The sequence below is a fragment of the Heloderma suspectum genome, chromosome 5, assembly GCF_057233095.1.
Source record: "Heloderma suspectum isolate Gila_16-S chromosome 5, 16-S_ref, whole genome shotgun sequence".
NCBI lineage: Eukaryota > Metazoa > Chordata > Lepidosauria > Squamata > Helodermatidae > Heloderma > Heloderma suspectum.
In genome coordinates, this window is record NC_139462.1 from 127,338,506 (window position 1) to 127,360,479 (window position 21,974).

Below are 21,974 nucleotides of genomic sequence, written 5' to 3' on the forward strand. Positions count from 1 at the left end.
AATAGCGAAGCTGGAAGGGGAGGGCCTCGCATGAAGGAGCTGGGGGAAAGACTGCAGGGTGTGGTAGCCATAAGCCCCACTTGCATTGCTCAGCGTTCTGGCCGGATGGCTTTGCACACAAGCAAAGCATATGCTGAGGGCCAAACAACACGTGATGGCACCTGGCAGGTCACTGTGGCGCATGTAAGGCTTGCTTTCAATAGTAGGGAGGTAATTCTTCTTGGACCACAGCATCCCCTTCCATCCCTGCTCCCAATCCCGATGAGCCCCACGCCCACGCCTCTTATTTCAGGTTGAAACTCCGACATGCTTCCAAGTGACACATTGGGCATCACATGCAGCTGGCCCTGAACTCCCAAGGAACCTAAGAAACCCATTCCTCACCATAGAGCGGTGACTCAGGGCCAAGCTACATGTTACATGAGAGATCTGTGATTGGATCTCCCAAATCCTTTTCTTTTCCTAAAAGGAGCCGTTGGGCAGGTAAACCAATAACAGGGATTTTAGTAAGAAGCTTAGCAGATCTAACTGCAGAACTCCTGACACCATTTTCTTTGTCTAAAATAAGCGTGCACGCACGCACGCATACATGCACGCTCTCTCTCTCTCTCTCTCTCTCTCACTTGCTCTCTCGCTCTGTGTGTGTGTGTGTGTGTGTGTGTGGAGTTGATTTGGGTTGAGGCCATGATGCTGGCAGATGGAGGGTTAACCCTTCTTCTCATTCTGATTCCCCAGTACATGCCCTTCCCCCAACCCCCAAATGCTATTCACTGTGGCGTGGAAATCATACTATGTTTTTCCCTCCACAGCTAATAGCAACTGGGGGGGGGGCATTTGGATTGGGGGAACTGTTAAGGGGAAAATATTAACTTCCCCCTGCCCTGCAGAGCCATGGCCCAGATACAACAGTACATGGAGGCTTGTAGCAAAAGAAAAAGAAGTGCAGGGATCCACTCAGCAGTTTGGTAACAATCCATTTTTAACAGTGGCAAAAAAACCTACCTGGAAGTCGTCCCCCATGATGCAGGCACCCTGGCCCATAAACAGTACACGGAGGCTGGCTGTGGGGACTGTCTGTAATGTAACATGCACACTGCACACTGCTTACCAGTGCTCTTCTGCTGGGTCATAACTTATGTGCTCCCCAGCAGAGTCTCACCCCTTGAGAACAGGGATGAGATCGAGCACAAATGAAGCCCTGCAGATGATACACTGCCAGAGAAATCTCGGTATGTATATCCAAGGCAGTGCGTATTCCACAACTGTGCTGCACACGTGCAGAAACTGACACTGGGTGCAGAACTCAGAATTCTTACTGTCACACATTTCATTACAAAAGAAGAAGGGGAGGGAGTACTTCCACCCTTAAGGTTGCAAAGTTAGGCTTGAAAGTGTCTGGGTAAATCTTAAAATTCTGGGGATAGGGGGGCAGGAAGAGATAGGGTATTACTGGCATGGATATATGTCACAAGATATCTCTGGTAGTATATCATCTGCAGGGCTTAATTTGGGCTCAATCTTATCTCTGTTCTCAGAGCTGAGACTCTGACAGGGAAATGCCACTGTCAACATTCCAGAGACCTAGAAATCTTGCTCAGGACTATACACAGCATAGAGTGCTGGGCAGGATTTCCAGGCCTTTGGTATTTTGACAATGGCATTTCCCAAGAAATGCAAAGAAAAGGCACCACATGGTCAACCCAGCATATATATGTGTGCATATATATGGGGTGGGTGATAATTAATTTAGAAGGATAACAAGCAGGGGCTGCATCAATCCATTTGTAACTCATCTCCCCTCCCCACCATGGATTGGTCAGTTTGTAAGGTAACAACTACAGACATCAGAGCAATAATACAGGCTAGAACCTGTATGCATCATTTGTTGTGCTGTGCAACTTTGCTCCGAATTCTCCTCACCTAGACACCTGTTCTTCTCTATTCTTAACAAACATCTTCCTTGGTTTACTATACCTGGGTAGGTTTAAAAGGTTAGATGCAGATTTAGTCATACTTAGATTAGACCCACTGAAATCAATGGGACTAAAATTAGTCATGACTAACTTCACCTACTTAGTCATGACCAACCTAAGCTCCGCTGATTTCAGTGGGCCTTGTATTGTTACAAAAATTGTGTTCTTTTCCCTGGTAGACTTTCCAATTCGTTTACCAAGAACGAGAGGAGGCAGAGATCTGGTCCAACACGATTTTATTCTGCAGAATAAGGCAACCCTTGGGGCTAACGCTCCATCAAAGGTTACAATCAAGTGATGTGATTCAAAAGTTTATATAGGCAAGACCTTTGGGGCTGTCTTACGCTTGCGCTGTACTAATCTCTTTGTCTAGCTGAGAGGGAAACAGAAGACAGGCAGCACCTTTGACATATCTAGGCAAGTGCAGAGAGGTAGCCTTGTACTCCAGTAAACACATTCTTGGCATTCTTGAGTCTCTGATAAGGCGCTGTGTCTTGGTTTAGCATGGCAGTCTCACACTGAGGTAAAACAGACATAGCCTAGCTTATAAAATCATGGGATAACAGACATATTACAACTGAAATTTCTATAACAGTATGACTAAATTTGGATCCAGCCCAAAGTGTTATGTTGTTATCAGGTGGGTGGGGCACTAAAGCAAAGCTGCTCAACTTTGGGCTCCTGTTTCTACAGCGTAGGCAGCAAATATGGATTGTGCTCCCAGTGAGGAGAGGCCAGGCTGGTAACAACCGCCTGAGAGGCATGAACCTGCAGGCCAGGATGGCTCAGGTCTATGTTCTGGGAAGAGGGACTTACTAGGAGCACACATGCCCTGGTTTGAGGGTGCAGTGAGGCTCAACTGGACCTCCCCCCCGGCCTCTCTTACAAGCCAGTCCCAGCTTTGGAGCAGCTTGCCACAGAGGCCTCCGTCAGAAGCTTAAGAGGCCAGCACCCTCTGGCCCTCACTTGGATCAGGGTTATTGTTGGCCATTGACAGGGAGCTGGGGGGCTGTGCCAGGAAGGCCCAGTGTTGCAGCAAGGGGGTTCCTGAAGCCAAGGGCAATTGCTCCCTCCTCACTCACCTTCCTACCCTTCGTTCGATACGATTGTTACATATTAACCCTGCTGTTTTTACCTTGCAACTTCTCCCCTTCGGTGGCAGACTGAGTTCACAGAGCATCTGCAGGTCTACCACAAGGACCAGGGATGGCTAGAAACATCCCTGTGCACATGGCTTTCCCTGTCTTCAAGCATTCATTGTCCCCTAAGGTCGTATGTTGCTTGCTACACAGAGAGGCAGGCAGGCTTCATTTTCCAAAGACAGAGGGATCAAAAGCAACTGAAATACAGAACATTTCACAGAGAGATGACTAACTAAGTTGAAAGATGATCCTCTTTGTTATTTGTTATCATTACGAGAGGATTGCCCCTCAGTACGTTGCTCCTTTCCTATAGTCTCTCCATCCTCCCACTCTTCCCCTGGCTGTCAGTCCTGCTACACGAGGCCTTTATTTTGTGCTTGTGATTCCTTACTCATGGTAGTTTGTGGGTCCTTTACATGATGTCATCATCCTCCAGAACCTCTCCCATCTTTGTTGTTGTTGTAGCCAAGTATTCCCCATCTTGTAACTATGCATTTGGTTTCTTTTTCCTTGGTGCAGAACTTGGCATTTATCCCTATTAAATGTCATTCTGTTGTTTTCTGCCCAGAGCTCCAGTCTATCAAGATCACTTTGAATTTTGTTTCTTTCTTCCAGGGTATTAGCTATCCCACCCTATTTTGTGTCATCTGCAAATGTGCTCAGCATTCCCTGCACCTCCTCCTCCAAATCATTAATAAAAATGTTGAGGAGCACTGGGCCCAGGACTGAGCCCTGCGGTACCCCACTCGTTACCTCTCCCCAGTTTGAGAAGGTCCCATTGATAAGCACGCTTTGAGTCCAGTCCTGTGGCCAACTGTGGATCCACCTGATAATTGTTTCATCTCGCCCATTTTTAGCTAGTTTGCTAATCAGGATATCATGGGGCACTTTGTTGAAAGCTTCGAGGTATATTATGTCCACAGCATTCCCACAGTCCACAAGAGAGGTTACCTGATCAAAGAATGAGATCAGATTAGTCTGGCAGGATTTGTTCTTGACAAATCCATGTTGGCTTTGAGGAATCACTGCATTGTTTTCAAGGTGCTTTTAAGGTTTTGTAATGGAACAAATAGAAAGGCAAAGAAAGAAAAAGCCTGAAGCACAACATATGTAAAAGAGATAATCCCGCAAAAGATCTGGAAGCAGAAGCCTCAGTAAAGGTGTGGGTTAAAAACTTCATGTAGAGTATTCTATTTTTCCTTCTCTTGCAGGTATTTGACCTAAAAAAGGAGAGACTCCAGTGATGTTACAATCAGCATAAACATTGTAGACAGCAGTCCATGCTGTATACCACAGGATAGAGTTTAACAGATCAAACTGCAGACATTCATTCATTCATTTAATGTATATCCCACCTTTTCACATGAATGTGCTCAAGACAACCAACAATAAGATAAAAGCCTAATTTAGGCAGCAATCATATGCTCACTTATCTGGGAGTAAGCCCCACTGAACTCAGTAGGACTTATTTCTGTGTAGACATGTATAGGATTGTGCTGTTAATAAGTAGTTAAATAAGCTGTTTCTTCTCACATCAACCTAAGTGGATGTATTCAATTTCTGTGCTGTTCTCTGAGCTTAAACTGATGCTGTTTCCTCTTTGTTTACCTCCTTAGCACTAAAAATAAAAGTATAGTAGCAACTACCCCACATTCCTTCCCACCAGGTAAGGAAATCTGGTGTGCACTATCTTTGAAATTGGCACTCTGCTCATCTATTTCTTCCCTACATGACAAAAGTTAGTTACGCTGTTCTCTAGGATTATCCACACTTTCAAGCATCCCCACAGGTATAGCAATAATTTAACACCAACTGACAGCTGATTCCTGCTAGAGCTGTGCGCAAATGGCCTCTCAAAATTCTCCATGCTATTTGTGGGCAGAGAAATTGGAAAAACAATTTCACAGAATTTCTCTGTGGGAGGAGAAATTCTCCAACAGCTTCTCACAGGTTGGGCTCACCGTCATAATGCAGCATTTTCCTTTTTTCTGAAGGGTTTTTGTGCTGCTGCTGCTGCTGCAAGTGGCAACAGCAGCAGCTGTGTTGGCAGTCTGGCCCCCATTTTGCATCCTCCACAATGCCCCATATGCCTCATGTCGTTCTGGGGTATCAGAGTGGGGAGGGGTTGGGAAAGTGGCCAGCTGAAAGGATGTGAAGAAAATTTGTTGGAAATTCTGCAAAGTGGCCATTTGTTTTAAGGGGGGGGTGAAGAAAGGAAACATCTCAGAACTGTCCTGAGTAAAATGTCTTCTGTGAAATTTTGGCTAAGCTATAGTTGACATTCTTCAAGGTTTGGCACTTTCCCCAGGGTCTTCCAACCGTTAAGAGCTTTTCTGCATGAGACTGTTAACAGGCTGTTAATCCACTGTATCTTCTTTTGATTTCATTGTGGAATTGAGATCTGAGCACTACACAAGAGTGTTTCCTTTTCTGTTACATATCCTCTAGGTGGCACTGTAGTATAGGAATAGCGCAAATACATGTGAAAAAAAGTAGTTTCTTTTGCTTTCACAATTAAATGCCGCATTTTCCTTGCTCTAAAAAAACCCAGCCGAAAGTGCTTGCTAGACACAGAAGAGAAACTGGAGGGTCACAATGTCATCTAGGACTCGCAAACAACCATGAGTAGGGAATGACGAGCACATGATAAATGTGTAGAAAAGCTGTATATTTCTGAGATGTGATTGTGGATGCATTTTGTCTCTAATAGTTACTTCCCTGAAAACCCTGTAGCAGGTGTGAGGGTGGACACTGTTGTGCCAACTTCAGGGAAGAGATGGAGCCAGTGCTGTGCCAAAATATGCACAATTTCCTGAAAGTTTTCTTCCTCCATGAAAGAGGCTTCCATATTTCCATCTCATCCTTGAGGCATTTTATAATTTATTTTACATTTCTTTTTGTAGTGTTTTTGACCTTGCCTTGTCTCTGTGAGGTGGCCAAGGGGGCTCTCCTGGAGAGATGCTTGTATAATGAAAGGCAGGGCACTTACACACACTCCTTGGCCACCTCATTAGTAAGGGAAGCAGAAGAACTCTGAACACAACCCATGAGAATGGCTCTGAAATTTTATTTTCCTTGCAATTCCTTTTCAAAAGAGATTTCTTTTCTATCAAATTTAATGAGAATGGTAACAAAATGTGGAAGATTTTTTTCAGCACAGCACTAGTTCCTACAATAGTAGCAGCATGCCTAGTAGCAAACCAACAAGAGATTTCAGTGTGAATTCATTAATACCCCCCCCAAAAAAGTGGGGTGGGTGAGTGAGCCATTGTGGACAGCAGCTGAGGTTTAGCATAACAGCATGGATGCATTGCTTTATTCTGAATGACCACAGGAATACATGGCCAGTCACAAATTAATTAAACTAAGAGTGATTGGTTGCTTAACAGTGATTTTTAGGGACTGTCTTCTGGTGGCCAAACAGAAAACTTTTGTTCTTACAAACGGACATTGGAAATTTTCCTTTGCTATAAGCAGATGTCCCTGGAATGCTTGTAGCTCCACTCCTACAACCCTCTGTCACCATTTTGATATTTATTGGCATACATGATCTCAATGGACTTTAAAACAACTTTGTATGTAGGTCAGTATTACTTTTCCTATATAATATGCTGCATGAAAACATGGAAAGATAGCTGTACAACCAGTCACGGGCACACAAAGACCCCCCTGCCCAAACTGTGGATAGGTACAGTTTTGGAACTCTTAGCCATATGGATGTCTGCAGTCAATTTCCGATAACTATTTCGAACTCTCCAAATGCATGATACGTTGCTCTTGTCCATGCACAGAGAAAAAATGCTTTGATTTCTGGTGCACTTCTTTATTTATTTCTCTAAACTGCAATAGTGAATTAAATAGTAATGTATGAAACAGTTAAGAGTGAGACTCTGAGTACACACCCTTTGGTGGTATTTTCCTTCATTATAACTACTAGACAACTGAACTATGTATATATGCAAGAGACAGACCTATATAACATCCATTACAGAGATGACATTAATCCGCACGTACAAGTGATGGGACGCATGTCCTATTTTTTTCATGCAATTGCTTGCTTTCTTTTCTGACTTTGAGTCACCCATAACCTGCCATGGAACTGGGGACTTTTGCACACCAGCTAGGGTCCCCTGGTTTGCTGACACAAGACATACAGTATACAGTGAGGCCTACAGTGGTGCTCCACCAGGTGCATTCTCTTGCAGGAAGCCCCCATCCACATATGCAAATTGCTTGCATCAGGCACAAAGCATCATATTGAAGCCAAATTCCACCGCATATACCTAACCATGTATCGTACCTGTATGTGTCGTTACAAACCACACACCAATGCACCTCACAAGAAACTCACCTAACCTACACGTACTCATATGTAATCTACCACGCACGGGCAAATATATAGTCCCATTTCAACCATACATATCAAGCAAATACACAATCAGTTACCGTACACAGTGTAATTGAAAGCACACGACCCATTTATTTCACTTCACAGACCACGAGCCATGTGCTCACAGCAAAGGAAAGTTCACAAGCATGTATCAGGACAGCAGGTGCTGCTGAAATTCCTAGCACCAATAGAGTAGTCATGCCAAGGCATCCTGTGGCCAGCTGAGCTCATCTTGCCTTTGCTCCCCAACAGCTATTTTCAAGGGTGCAGCCTCCCCCCGCCAACCCCCTGCTGCACCTACATACACATACTGCAACTCAATAGAGACATTTTAACAACATTTTTCCTGAGGCAATCTGACTGAAATGAATACACACTTTGGCATTCATTAAATAATTGTGTGTGTGTTTTAAAGGATTTCTTGCCATTTTTTAAAGAATGGCCACTCCGGTGAATTGGATCTTCCCTAACCATAGCAGCAATGCCACACCCACCGGTGTGGATGGAGTGTGGCAAGATGTACACTCAGGAAAAGCTCAATACCTCTGATATGTGGGGAGTCAACTGGAATTCCACATGTAGTTGCAGCTGATTAGCAGTGCCAGAAGCTGCCTGCCTGGAAGCAGCTATTGTCAGCTGAAACTACTGTCATGGCTATTGCCACGCTACGCTCACCGTCCCAAGAGATCTACTGCGTCTGTCTTGTGCTATTATGGAATTGCACCACAATGGCCGCTTGGAAGGGCAAACGTCCCTGTTTGAAGACACCCCCCCACCCAAAAAACTATGTGATACTGCCAGGCTGAAACATTCAGTCTTTCACCCCAACACTTTCAGGTGTGGGGGTGTTTCCAAATAGGACAGCCAAATAATGCCTCTGTTTTTTTGGGGGGGGGATCCTCTGTGGACTTACAGATGTCATAGGAAGCAGGTGGAGGATTCTCAGAAGTGTTTCTTTTCTTTTTTTACATTAAAGATTTGCTGCCATTTGAAGTGGCAGAGCTGCAGTGAGCAGCCCACCTGCAAACACTGCAAAAACCTCTGCTGTCTCCTGTGATCATGGTAAGCCCCCACTCCAGTTCACAGAATTCCTGTGGGGTGGGGGGAGTTTGGCACAGGACTGCTGTGTAATCGGCTAATAATTACCCTTGGTTTAATGTATTCCAATAGCTATTCTCTCTCATTCATTTTAGTATGTCCCTGTTGGAACCTCTCTCTAATATGCAACAAAACCATGACCACCTCCTGGCTCAACTCACATTCCCAATAATTTTCCAAGTGGTGGTAACCTCTGTACATACTGGAGCATTTACAAGATCAGCCTACAACATCCTAACAGAGTCAACATGTAATGGCTTTACCATATAACCATTACGCGAAAAATGGTTGTGCGAAGCATCCCATTGACTCTTAGGTGAAAGCAGAAACTCTGCATCCAGTTAGCCTAAGAGGAAAACCTCCCCAGGCCCAAACTAATAACACTGAGGGAGCAAGCAGCAGGTAAGGGAGCAGACAAAATAGATAGGTAGAACTGGGGGTGTTCAGGTGAGGCATAGTTTGGGCTCAACAAAACGGAGGCATGTTTTGGCAAGCTGAAGGGACAAAATGCAGAGTCTTTTTTCTTGTCAGGGACCTCTCAAGTTATGGAAGCCACTGTAAGTGTAAAGAGGCAAGCTGGGGGAACATGAGGCTGTCTTTTGCAAGCAGGCAGCCTGGTTGATGTCACACATGCCAGCATCTTGATCAGCTGTGAAGTAGACACCATCGGGGGAGTTGATGGAGGGATCATCGTCGAAGTAGTTGTAAGGCCGAAGTAAAAAGCCCACCCCATTGCCGATCGTCACAGTGGTGGGAACGTCCTCAGCATGTGGCACGTGCAAGAAGCCGACTGAGATCCAGGCGACAAGATCCTAGAAGGAAATGGGGAGAGTGGGGGAGCAACAGGGAAAGAACGAGAAAGAGGCCTGTCAGACGCCGAGTGAAAGAGAGCCCTGCTTAGTCATGAGGGCATGAGAGTTTGTTCACTGTATGCTTGAACTGGAACCGCATCCGTTGGAACTGGTGGGTTGATAGAGAACTGGCTGCAAATGTAGATGATGCGCAACCAGCTCAGATGGTCTACGACCGCATTTTAGGTCCCTGCTATATCAGGTGTGCAACTCAGCTCAGCTGCACAGAGTAGCACAGTCAACAGGTGATGCCCACTGAGGTGAGTGCCGGCCCTTGGATTGCTGTCTTCATGGTAGGTGCTGAACCTGGGTCTGGACTCAGTGATGGGCAGGACATGTGAGCAATACATGGAAACTGAATCCAGGAAGGGCAGAGGCCCTGTGGGCAGGTGGCCCCCATGATCAGGAATTGGGCGTGCAGCCTCTCCTAGATGGGGCTGCACTCCCTGAAAGAGCAGCTGCATACCTTGAGGGCACTCCTTGATCCAGCTCTGCCACTTGAGGCCCAGGTGACCTCAGCAGCCAGCAGCGTCTCTTACCAGCTTCAGCTGAACTGCCAGCTGATAAGGGCAGCTGGCTACAGCGGTCCATGCTCTGGTAATCTCCTGGCTGGATTGGTGTGATGCTGGCAGTGTCATGAGCACACTCCACCCACGGACACCTCATGTGGTGCTCACCACGCACCCCCCCACTGCTGATTTTTAAAAATCGGGGAGGCTGGTGTGTAACAAGCATCTCACCACCCTCCAGCCCCAACTTTGTTTCTAAGCACCATCTGTGCTGTCTCTGGACCCCATGTGTGTGTTGCCTGTGTTTTGTTGGTTTTGTTTTGGGTGTTGTGTGGTATGTGCTAGCTGGCTTTTTGTTTGTGTGATGTTTCAGTGAGGTGTGTGTTCTGCCTGGGCTTTGTGTCTGTGTTTTATAGAGTTCATAGAATCATAGGCTGCCTGTGTGTGGGTTTTTTTGTGGGGGGGGGCAGTATGTGGTGTGACTGGGTGTGTTTCTCCGGGAATCACCAATTTGCCTTCTGTGAAATGGGTATTTTGTTGTGCTGTGTGATTTGGCATTTGGGGCTCAGACCCCACCTCTGCCTTCTACTCATTTTCTTGGCCAAGTTACTTGTCCCTGAGCTTCATTGGTTTGCCTTCTGTGAAATGGGTGCTGGACCATAACATCGTGGGTTCAAAAGGGCGGTGGTGTGTTTTGGAGCTTGGGGCCCTCCTCTGCCTTGCACTTAGGTCTCTAGGTAAGTGACTTTTCTTTCAGCCTCACCAGTTTGCCTCCTGGGAAATGGGCACCTCAGAAAGGGGCATCATCCCTGCTGCCTAAGCTACAAAAGACATCGGCACCACAGCAGATGATGCAGAGACAGGGCTTGCTCCCTGAATGCAGGTTTGTCCTCTCCTGTCTCTATATTTCTACTCCAGCCTTCTGTCCATCGAGCTTCCAGGGCAGATTACAAGAGCAGCAACAATCACCGCTAATGAAACTAGTTGTCACAATCTGCTGGTTAAATTTTACACAGACAGCAGTATTAAAACCCATCAGCACAAAAGACCCCCCCCCCGCCCCATGGCTGGAACATCTCCTTGGGGCACCCTGGGCTCAGACCACCTAGGCCACCTCCCCCCACACTGGCTGGGGATGGGAGCTGTAGCCTGACACATATGGAGGCACCGGGTTGGAGAAGCCTGGCTGAGGCTGCTGCCCTTGCTCTCTCCCTGCACCTCCCTCCCCGGAGACGATGCAGGCCACCCTCTGATCCCCCCCTCTGTCGGCCACCAGCCACCACTTCAATGGACTCAGGGAAGGCTGGCATCCTTGCTCTGTGCTTGGCACCCAAACAGCCAGGCACCCCAGGCGTCCCTTCCCTAGGCGTCCCTTCCTCAGTTATGTCACCTGATCTGTGGGCCAAGCGCTGGGCCATCGTGATTCCGTTTTTGCTCCTGTGTCTCCCCCATTTAAACGGGGGGGGGGGGGAGGAGGATCTGGCACTCACCTCATTGACGATGGTCTCATTGTCTATGAAGTCAGCAAAGGCCACCAGTGGGTCCCAAGGGTCATTCTGATTATAGATGCAGGTGCTGCTCAGCTCCTCCTGTTTCCTCTTGGTGACAGCCAGCTTGTACCTGAAGAACATCGATCATGGGGGAGATGGGAGGGAGGATTGTGGGGAGAGAGAAGCAGGATATTTACACTCTTCCTAAGCAATGCAAGGCTGACCCCAGATTTCCTGCGTCGGTGCTGTCCTCTGTTTCGACCATAACTGAGTGGCCGGCCTGTAGCAGTGGCCGGCATCACAACAGCCGCTACCCACCACTCCTCCCTTCCCCCAGGGACCATCCTTTAATTCAGGGATGTGCAACCTTGTGGCCCACAGGCTGGCTGGCTGTGGCTTCTGCACCCCCTGCCCCAGTGTGACCCCCACCACAACCCACCACCTGTTGCTGCACCACCAAAATCTGCAGCAGGGGCTGCAAAAAAGACTGGCGGTTACTGCTACAGAAGGCCAAAACAGACAAATTTAGCTTGAAAACAAATGGCTAAACTGTCCGTATTCCCTCTGCATAGTGGTTAACTGCTGACTTTGTTTAGCCCACCCCTGCTTTAATTCAAAGAGGGTGGCATTGATCCAAAAGACAAACACAAGATCCTGGCAGATTCTACCTGCCCCAGCTGATGGACCTCTCCATAGCACTGCTCTGTGGCAAGGGGTCGCCTGCAAAGCTGACGATCTGGATGCGGTAGCCACGCTGGTGATTCCACCGGTTCTCACGGCTGGTGGCAAAGTGCAGGTACCGAGGGACTTTGCCATCAAGTGGAAAGGCAGCTTTTTCTTCCTTGTCCAGGATTTGGCGTGTGAGCACTGGCCGCTGGATCTGGTGCTCTGGGCTCCAGGGGGCCTGCACAGACTCAAAGGACATGTCAACAGCCACCAGGGAGTTCTTGGTTCCTAAGAAAAGCAGAGATTGAGAGAAGAACTTGCATTCCTGACCTCCTGCCTCTCCCGGTTTCTGGGGACAGACCTGCACCAAAGCAAGTAGATACTTATATTAACTGGAATAAACACCAAAGCCAGTCTGGGCCTGCGAACAGGATGTGGGAGATGTGGGTTCAAATTCCATCTCTTCCACAGGCCGTGCACAACTCACCGTCTCTCAGCCTCATTTTTCATCTGCCAGATGGGAATAATGGTGGCCTACTTACTTACAGGGCTGTTGCAATATCTTCCCCTGCATTTCTTAGAGATCACCTTCTTCCTTATGCTTCATAGCAACATTTTAAGATCAACCAAGAGCACCACCTTCTTAATGCATATCAAGTTCTAAACTTTTGTTGCACTGAATTTCACTATTCTGGGGATGATCTTTGCAAGAATGGAATGAGAAGTGCATTGGAGTATTACCCAGATTTTCATTGAATCGGCTTTGGTCCACCAGGGACACATGAAGCAAGAAAAGCTGAGCGTAACATACCTTTAAAATTCAATTGAATTTTTACTTCCGCACTTGAAAGGAACATTCTTCCAGTTGTGGGGGTGGGTAGCGCTGAACATCATCAGACTGGCAGGGGCTACTCAACCAATGAGAAAGGCTTGTTCCCCCCCCCCCCGGCCAGGCTACCCCTTGCTACTACGTTATTATGAATGGAGAGCAACTAATTCACAATTCTGAAGGCTCCCCACAGCAACTACCTTATCCCCCCCCCACTTTCCCCAATGTGTGCACTTCTGCCTTGAGAAGTCAAAATCCCCAATTCTGGAGTACAGAATCTGAAGGCTTCCCATGAAAGCAGCCCAGCCTCTCAATTTCACCCCATCCCAGCACTCTGCCAGGGAATGCTATGCTATTTGGGGCTGCATTAATAGACGCATAGCTTCCAAATCCTGGGAAATACTAGTTTCCCTCTATTCAGCACTGGTTAGACCTCATCTGGAGTACTGTGTCCTGTTCTGGGCACCACACTTTAAGAAGGATGCAGATAAGCTGGAGAGGGTTCAGAGGAGGGCAACGAAGATGATCAGGGGACTGGAAACAAAGCCCTATGAGGAGAGACTGAAAGAACTGGGCATGTTTAGCCTTGAGAAGAGAAGACTGAGGGGAGATATGATAGTACTCTTCAAGTACTCGAAAGGTTGTCACAGAGAGGAAGGCCAGGATCTCTTCTCAATCATCCCAGAATGCCGGACACGGAATAGTGGGCTCAAGTTACAGGAAGCCAGATTCCGGCTGAACACCAGGAGAAACTTCCTGACTGTTAGAGCAATACGACAATGGAACCAGTTACCTAGGGAGGTGGTGGGCTCTCCCACACTGGAGGCATTCAAGACGAGGCTGGACAGCCATCTGTCAGGGATGCTCTGACTTGGATTCCTGCATTGAGCAGGGGGTTGGACTCCATGGTCTTATAGGCCCCTTCCAACCCTACTATTCTATGATCCTATGATTCCATGACTCTATGAATTATTGCTTCCAACCCCCCTTTCTCCTTCTCCCTGCTCCCAGTGAGATGAGAAGCTCCCATCATTTTGAATGATCTACTGCAACTTTACATAACAACAGAGAAACTATACTTGGCTCAGTATGCACTTAGATCTGTTAAAGATTCACTGCAGAGGAGCAAGATTTCTTTCTTACTTCTGAGTAAACATGCACAGAAGGGGAATACTTTACAGAGAGCCCCATCCAGCATTGGAATATGTTAAAGGTTCACTGTAGGGGAGCAAGATTTATTTCTTACTTATGGGTAAACATGCACAGATTTCTTACTTCTGAATAAACGTGCACAGAAGGGGGGATATGGGAAAAACTACTTCGATTGGAGAAACAAGAGGGAATGGGGCATCCCACCTCCTTGACCATGTTACTGCCAGGTCACAGAGGCACACCCAGGATTTAGGGGGTGGGCATGGCACACTGTGGCAAAACTGCCTGGGAGCTGCTTTCAGTAAAAAAGTCAGAGTCAAAGGAGTTTCAGAAAATGCAGCTTCTCAAGAGGGAAGTGGCTGGTTGGCAGCAGATTGGTGATGACATCATGTGTCACAAAGGAACTCACACTGCTCTAGCTTTGCAGTCAATCACTCGTGAAGACGCCTCCTGGTCTGCTCATGGTTGTGGACTGCCTAATTTGCTGCGCCTTGCAGTCACCACATGAAACAAGCTGTCATCTCATTTTTTTTTTTACTGTTTGTGTTTTCTTCCCTAACAACCCAGTAGAGTAGGTCAAGCTCAGGGAGACTTCAGGCTTGCAGGGGTCTCTTTCTTTTTTTACTAGAAGCTCGAGGCCCAGCAATGGGAGCCAGATGCAAAATGGTAACTTGGGGGATGCAGTGTTGGCTCAGCGGATGAAGCCCGTCACCTTCTGCACCGGTGAGCACACTAGGATGACCTGCATATGCATGGATCTACATCTGTGTAGACCTATAGATCAGGGAGTATAACAACCTGACTTAGAAGGTGGGGGAAGCCACTTCGTTGTTGCGAAGAAATCCTTGGCCATCTGCAGTGCATCATTCAGAGATCTACCTCTGCCCATCCCTGGAGCAGGTCACAGCTATTCCCAGTGCATAGATGAAGAACTAAGGAATATGAGAGACCGGGGGGCGGGGGGGGGGGGCGGAGGAAGACCCAAGATTGCGCGTGTCAAAGGCAGTGGTGGAAAGTGAGCCCAGATTTCCCAGATCTGAGAATTGTCCAGTGGGTCACGCTGACTTCGTCTCCTCTCACAGGAGGGGAGCCAAAAGAGAATGCAGCGCTTGGGCTGAAAAGGTTCCCCCTGCCTGGGATAAAGTGTGCTGGGTATGATCATGCCCTTTGTTTAGGGAATCATACTATAGTGACAATTTGCAACGACACCTCTACCTTCTCTTTTCCGCATGGCATCTCGGTTGCCACGGTGAGCTCCCTGCTATGTCCTGCTGGCCTCATTGTTATTGTTATTGTTATTGTTGTTATTGTTATTATATTTATTTATATCCCACCTTTTCCCCAATGCTGGGACTCAAGGCAGCTTTACAACATTAAAAACTTGTACAGTTAAAACATACAAATAGAAATATACAAAAGCTAAAAATATAATTAAATCATCAATAATATTAAAATTGTATAAAATATCAAAATTTTAAAAGACAGCAACAATATAAACAATAGTATCAATCCATCATATTCTCACAGGTCCAGACTATCTATCCCCAAAGGCCTGCTGGAACAAAAAAGTTTTTGCCTGCCTGCAGAAACATTCCAAGGAGGGTGCCACTCTCGCCTCCCTGGGAAGGGAGTTCCAGAGCCTTGGGGCAGCCACCGAGAAGGCCCTCTCCTGTGTTCCCACCGGACTGTGATGGTGGCGAGACCGTGAGAAGGGCCTCCCCTGAAGATCTCAGGGCATGAGTAGGTTCATAGGGGAGAATACGGTCTTTCAGATAACCTGGATCCAAGCTGTATAGGGCATGACTAGAACTTTGAATTGTGCCCGGAAACAGACTGGGAGCCAGTGAAGCTGTTTTAGCAGGGAAGTTGTATAGCTCCCTGTAGCCAGCCCCAGTCAACAGTCTGACAGCAGCTCTTTGAACCAGCTGAAGTTTCTGAGCACTCTTCAGAGGCAGCCCCACGTAGAGTGCACTGCAGTAATCCAAGCGGGATGCCACTAAGGCATGTGTCACTGTGGCCAAGTCAGGCATCTCAAGGAACGGGTGCAGCTGGCGCACTAGCTTGAACTGTGCCTATGCACTCCTGGCCACCGCTGAAACCTGGGCATCCAGGCTCAGGGCTGAATCCAGGAGTACACCCAAGCTGCAAACCTGTGTCTTCAGGGGGCGTGTAACCCCATCCAGCACAAGCTGAATCCCTGTTCCCTGATCTCCCTTTTGACTGACCAGGAGCACCTCTGTCTTGTGTGGAGTAAGCTTCAATTTGTTTGCCCTCATCCAGTCCATTACTGCTGACAGACACCGGTTCAGCACCCCAACAGCTTCCTTGGAATTAGATGGAAAGGAAAAGTAGAGTTGGGCGTCATCAGTGTACTGGTGACACCGAACCCCCAAACTCTGGACAACCTCTCCCAGTGGTTTCATATGTGTTAAATAGCATGGGGGACAAAACAGAACCCTGAGGAACTCCACAAGCCAGTGGCCAGGGAGTCGAACAGAAGTCCCCCAGCACCACCTTCTGGGTCCGCCCCTCCAAGAAGGAATGCAGCCAACATAAAACAGTGCCTCCAAGTCCCATCCCAGCGAGGCGGCCCAGAAGGATACCATGGTCGATGGTATCGAAAGCCGCCGAGAGGGCCAGCAAAACCAACAGAGACACACTCCCCCTGTCTAGTTCCCAGCGTAGGTCATCCACCAAGGTGACCAAAACTGTTTCTGTCCCATAACTGGGTCTGAAGCCAGATTGAAATGGATCTAGATAATCTGTCTTATCCAGGAATCCCTGGACTTGGGAGGCCACCACATGCTCCAATATCTTGCCCAGAAATGGAATACTGGAGACTGGCCGATAATTATCCAGTATGGTGGGGTTCAGGGAGGGCTTTTTTAACAAAGGTCTCACCACCGCCGCCTTCAGGCAGACTGGAACTCTGCCTTGACCAAGGGAGGCATTAACCACTCCACTTACCCACTCGGCCAGTTCATCTCTGGCTGCTTTTATGAGCCACGAAGGGCAAGGATCTAGAACACACGTGGTGGCTCTCACCTCTCCCAGGATCCTGTCCACATCCTCAGGCTGTACAAATTGAAAAGTATCCAATAACACTAGACAAGCAGGGGCCAAAGTTACATCCACTGGGCCTGTATCAACTATAGCATCCCAGTCAGAGCGGATACGAGTGATTTTGTCTGCAAAGCGCTGAGCAAATTGTTCACAGCGGGCTGTCGAGAGGTTTAAATTCTCTTCTTGCAGGCTGGTGTGTAAAAGATTCCTGACTACTTGAAACAGCTCTGCTGGACGGCTCTTTGCAGATGCAACAGTGGCAGTAAATTTTTTTCCTGATTGGATTCACTCTGAGTTTTCTGCCAAAGTCGCTCTGGTCGTCATCTCACTCGCTTCATTGCCACCAGCTCCGTAAAACACCAGGGTGCTCATGTGGCTCCACTTCGTGAGAGAGGACGCTCAGGAGCAATTGTGTCCACAGCCCTGGTTATTTCTCCATTCCAGAGATCAGCCAGGGCTTCGGCAGAATTGCCTGCCGAGGCAACAGGAAAATCCCCAAGAGCTGCCAGGAAACCATCCAGATCCATCAGCCTCCTGGGGCAAACCATCTTCTGCCCTCCACCCCTGCAGAGGTTCCAAGTGCCAGCAAATCTAAACCCCACCAGGTAGTGATATGTCCATGACAACGGAACGATAGAGAGTTCCTCCGCTCTCAGATCACCATCACCCCATCCAGCACAGAAAACAAGGTCCAGAGTGTGCCCAGCAGCATGGGTGTGACCAGATACCTTTTGGGACAGACCCACAGCTATCATGGCGGACATGAAGTCCTGAGCCGCTCCCGACAGGGCAGCCTCAGCACGACTAGCTGAGGGGTCTCCAACACCAACCCCGACACTACCCTGGCTAGTTCAGGAAGGGAGACTGTTGAGCAGTGGCGTGGTCAGTACACCAACAGAATCCCTATTCTGTCCCAGGCACCCACCTTCAAATGCACACATTTGAATCCAGCAGACTGTGGGATAGGGCACCTGGACGGGGGGATCAAATCCCAGTAGACCACTGCCACTCCACCTCCCCACCCCCCAGGCCTTGCCTGCTGCTGGACAGAGAACCCCAGAGGGCAGAGCTGAGACAGATTACCCCCCACCCCATCTTCATTCAACCAGGTCTCTGTAATAAAGGCCAGGTCGATGTGCTCATCCAGGATCAAGTCCTGGATAGCCATTGTTTTGCCATTCACCAACCTGGCATTCAGCAGCAGCAGCTTCAACCCAGGGGGTCTGTTGCCAGGGCCATCCAGGGTATTTGAGTTGGGGGACAATTTGGGGACAGTCAGCACTCTATTGGTATACACTCTGCCTTTAGAGTGTGACTGTCTCCCCTCTCCGTATCTCCCTCTGCCCTGTAGAACCCGTAAGGGCTGCTCCCTGGCTCCCAACGCCTCCCCCCCTTCTTTAGAAAACACACCTCTAGTGCAGGGAGTCCTGCCGGCCACGCTGAGGCAAACAGCCCCCCTCCCTCCTGTCAAGGAGGGGGACAGGCCCCCACTGTTGCAACCCCCAAAGGGGCAACCCTGCTGGCCCAGAGTGGCTCCTCAACCTTTCAGCAAATGACCCCACAGCCGCTTCAGCTCCTCATTTCCACATGCAAGGGAATGGAGTGGGGCTACAAGCATGGTGTGGGAAGTGGGGGAGACACCCACTAGGAGAGGTAAAGTGTCTGCAATTCCTGACTCTGCCAAGACTTTTCTGTTGCTGTGGAAGCTAATCCAAAACACAGGACCATTTAAATAACTCTGCTACTCCATCATCATCTGTTTCCATGGGAAGGGAGCTCTTTCAGCTCCCAGACTTTGCAAAATGTTACTTCCTCCTGCTGAATTCTTGGGTCACGTCTGTTACTAGTAATACTCAATGCTCTTTTTAAAAGGCCATATACCCCTATTATTTCAGTTCTCAAAGCCCTATGACTTCCCCAGCAACATGTAGCTTGGCTCACTTGCTTGAGCCATCTAGAACTTCTGTTCTTTAGGCTCCACCCTGCAATGCATCTCTTTGGCTCCCGATCTCTGCTTAGAGCAAACTGGGGCAATCTGTGGGAGCAGGGATGAAAGTGGTCATGAAAAGACAGGAACAGAGTATCAGCAAAATATCCATTCTGGAAATACATGTAATCTACTCTCTTCTCTTCCTCAAGATGTGGATAGGATTTAATGGGCTTTTGATTTTTTCAGACCATGCAGTCCTGTTTATATCAATGATTTCCCTTCTCATTTCAGATACAGCAGCTCTCAAAATGATCACCTATGCAGAGCTTAAACAGCACATTGAGGAAGCAGGCTTGGGAGGGGAGCCAGAATTTATGCCCAGCCCCCTGTACAGTACTGAGCCTCTCTCCCTGCCTCACCTGTGGATGTTGCCAAGTCTTGTAATCCCTGGCTTGGAAACTTGAAACCTGGTGAGGTGTAATACTCACCATACGAGGCAAGCATCACAGCCCCTGGAGTTCTTCTCTAGCTTCTGTTTTAATCCAAGCCAAAGACGTGGCCAACTCTCCTCCCTCCTCCCACCCTCCTTCTTCCAAACCATGTTTGGATTAGGCTCCTTTGTGCTCCTGATGACATCACTGGCGGTGCTATGGGGGCTTATTTGTCTCCAAATTGGACTCAGAAAGAACCAAGTCATTTTCTAAGTCTGGTGAAATAGTTTGGTTTTGTGAGCTTGGTTATGAGCCTGACCAGGGAAAGGTCAGTCTTGCTATGATATTGCAAACCCTACAGATGTCTGAACTCTAAAACAAATTCACACACATTCCAACATTTAGTTGAAACATAGAATATGGATTCCTTGGTGGTGGTGATCTAGACTTCGAGTAGGAAGCAGGCAGACATGGCAGTCCCATTGCTCCTTCCTGCCAGTGTGTGGCCATGACTTCCATTGTTAGGGTGGCAGATGGTAGCATTTGGGGGTCATATGAGGACCTACCTCCAATGTCCAAGTCGACTTTGTAGTTTATGAGATGGCTGTGCATGGTTCCAAGCGTGTGCTCCCCTACCCTATTTCCATAGGCAGTACCCCCACCCATGAAGAACGAAGAGCTGATGTATCCTGTGGCATGGACCTTGACTTCTATCGCACCATTTGGGTAGAACACAAAATCCCAGACATAGTCGTAGTTAATGAGGGTGGAAATGGCCCTAAAGACCAGGGCATATTTGGCTAAACCCCCATAATAGAAGGAGCCTAAGTCAGAAAAATGGCGACGCAGAGGCACGCCCATGTCATGCTCGAAGACGCAGAGGGAGTTCTTGTTCAGTTTGGGGGTGTCAGAGTCTATCAAGTAGTGTTGGTCCATGTAGGTAGCCATGTAGGGGCAGTCAACACCCCGAACCAGTTCGTAAGCAAACTTCCCAATGCCAAAGCTGCCATCCATGTACCTGGTCACCATCCCTCCTGGGCAGTTGGAGCCATAAGCAGCAAGGGCTTCCTGCAGACTTAGCTCATAGACAATCCTTTCATTGTCAAATCTGATGTCGAAGAGACGTGGCCCCGTGTACACATTCATCCCAAAGGCAAATGTCCATGACTGGTAGGCAATGTGACTGCCTGTCACACTGTAGCGCTTCCCATGGGGCTCAAACTGAAATGGGCCTGGTTGAGGATGAGGGCCAGAAGGCTCCCTGGAAGCAAAATCATTCCGTCGCTGGGCTAACGTCACTCTCACCTCCTTCACACGCCCATCTTTGAACTCCTTCTCCAGCTGTGCCATGTCCTGATAGTACTGGCCATTGTAGAACACCTTCTGCAGCCTCCACGCAGAGCTGTTCAGGCTGCTGTGGTCCACCAGCACCTCCAAGCCAATAGGGTGGAGGTAGTACCCACTGCCCACCACATCCTGGAACAGGACAAACCAGGTGGCTCTGTCACCAGACACAAACCCTCGGGGGGCCGTGGTCAGGGTAGCCAAGTTCTTACCATTATACTCGCAACATGCCTTGAGGAGACTGGGTGCGCCAAAGAGCTCGCGGAAAATGAGTGCATCAACATCCCTGTACTCCTTCGCAGTCACCGGCCTGCTGTGATATGGCACCTTCCTGCCAAATTTCCTCAGCGTGATGTCTCGATGGTAGGTTGGATCTGGGAGAGGGCCTACTATGAACTCCGTGATATTTGGGTCTGGTTGATCTCCAAAGTAAACCACGGCCAAGGCCTGCCGGGGTGGCCGATCCCTTCCGCGGTCGAGGAAGCCCAGTACTTCTGCTTTGGTGGGGAGGTGCATATCCAGAGAGTAAACGCAGTTATCGGACGGCTTTGCATGAGATGCATCGTCCAGGTGCACACCGAGTGTGTCCTTGAGATATCTCACCACTTCGGCCATCTCATCTGTGGTCAGGTCAGCGAAGATTTCGCTCTGAGCTCTGATTCTGCCTTCAGGGGAATGCTGTAGTTCTGTGGGAACACACCTGGTGCTTTTTTCCTTTTTAGTCAGCAAGACACAAACTAAAGCAAAAATAGTCGCCAGAGCCAAGACTAGGAGAATAGCAACTGCTTTCATGTTCATGACAGTGTCAGCAAAGGCAGCAGCGGCAGCAGCACACCCTAAAAAATCTGGTTATTTTCTTGCAGGGAACAGCCTGAGTGGGAGGGAGAAAAGCCGTCGCTCTGTTCAGAGTTAGAGGAGGGAACTGAACTAGGAATGCTTGGGGGTTTACAAGGAACCATAAAAAGGCAGATTTTCTCTTGGCTCCTCTCTCTCCGCCCCCTCCCCCCGCCTTGCTACGTGTCTGCTCCATCACTAGGCCTCTGCAAGCTGCTCTTGGCCCAGGATGACGGACCAAGGATTCTTTGGGAGAAATGCTAGGGCAAGAC

General features: G+C 48.4%; 1 protein-coding gene across 1 annotated transcript; it reads right to left on the bottom strand.

The window, feature by feature from the left end:
* Window positions 1-6,223: 6,223 nt before the first annotated feature.
* Window positions 6,224-21,747, bottom strand: LOC146344421 (amine oxidase [copper-containing] 3-like). Its single transcript, XM_084857323.1, has 4 exons — window positions 20,091-21,747; window positions 12,122-12,407; window positions 11,454-11,583; window positions 6,224-9,415 (listed from the first exon to the last, which is right to left on the bottom strand). The coding sequence occupies exons 1-4, from the start codon at window positions 21,664-21,666 to the stop codon at window positions 9,131-9,133; spliced, it is 2,277 nt and encodes a 758-aa protein (XP_084713449.1). The 5' UTR covers window positions 21,667-21,747; the 3' UTR covers window positions 6,224-9,130.
* Between the last annotated feature and the right edge of the window lie 227 nt (window positions 21,748-21,974).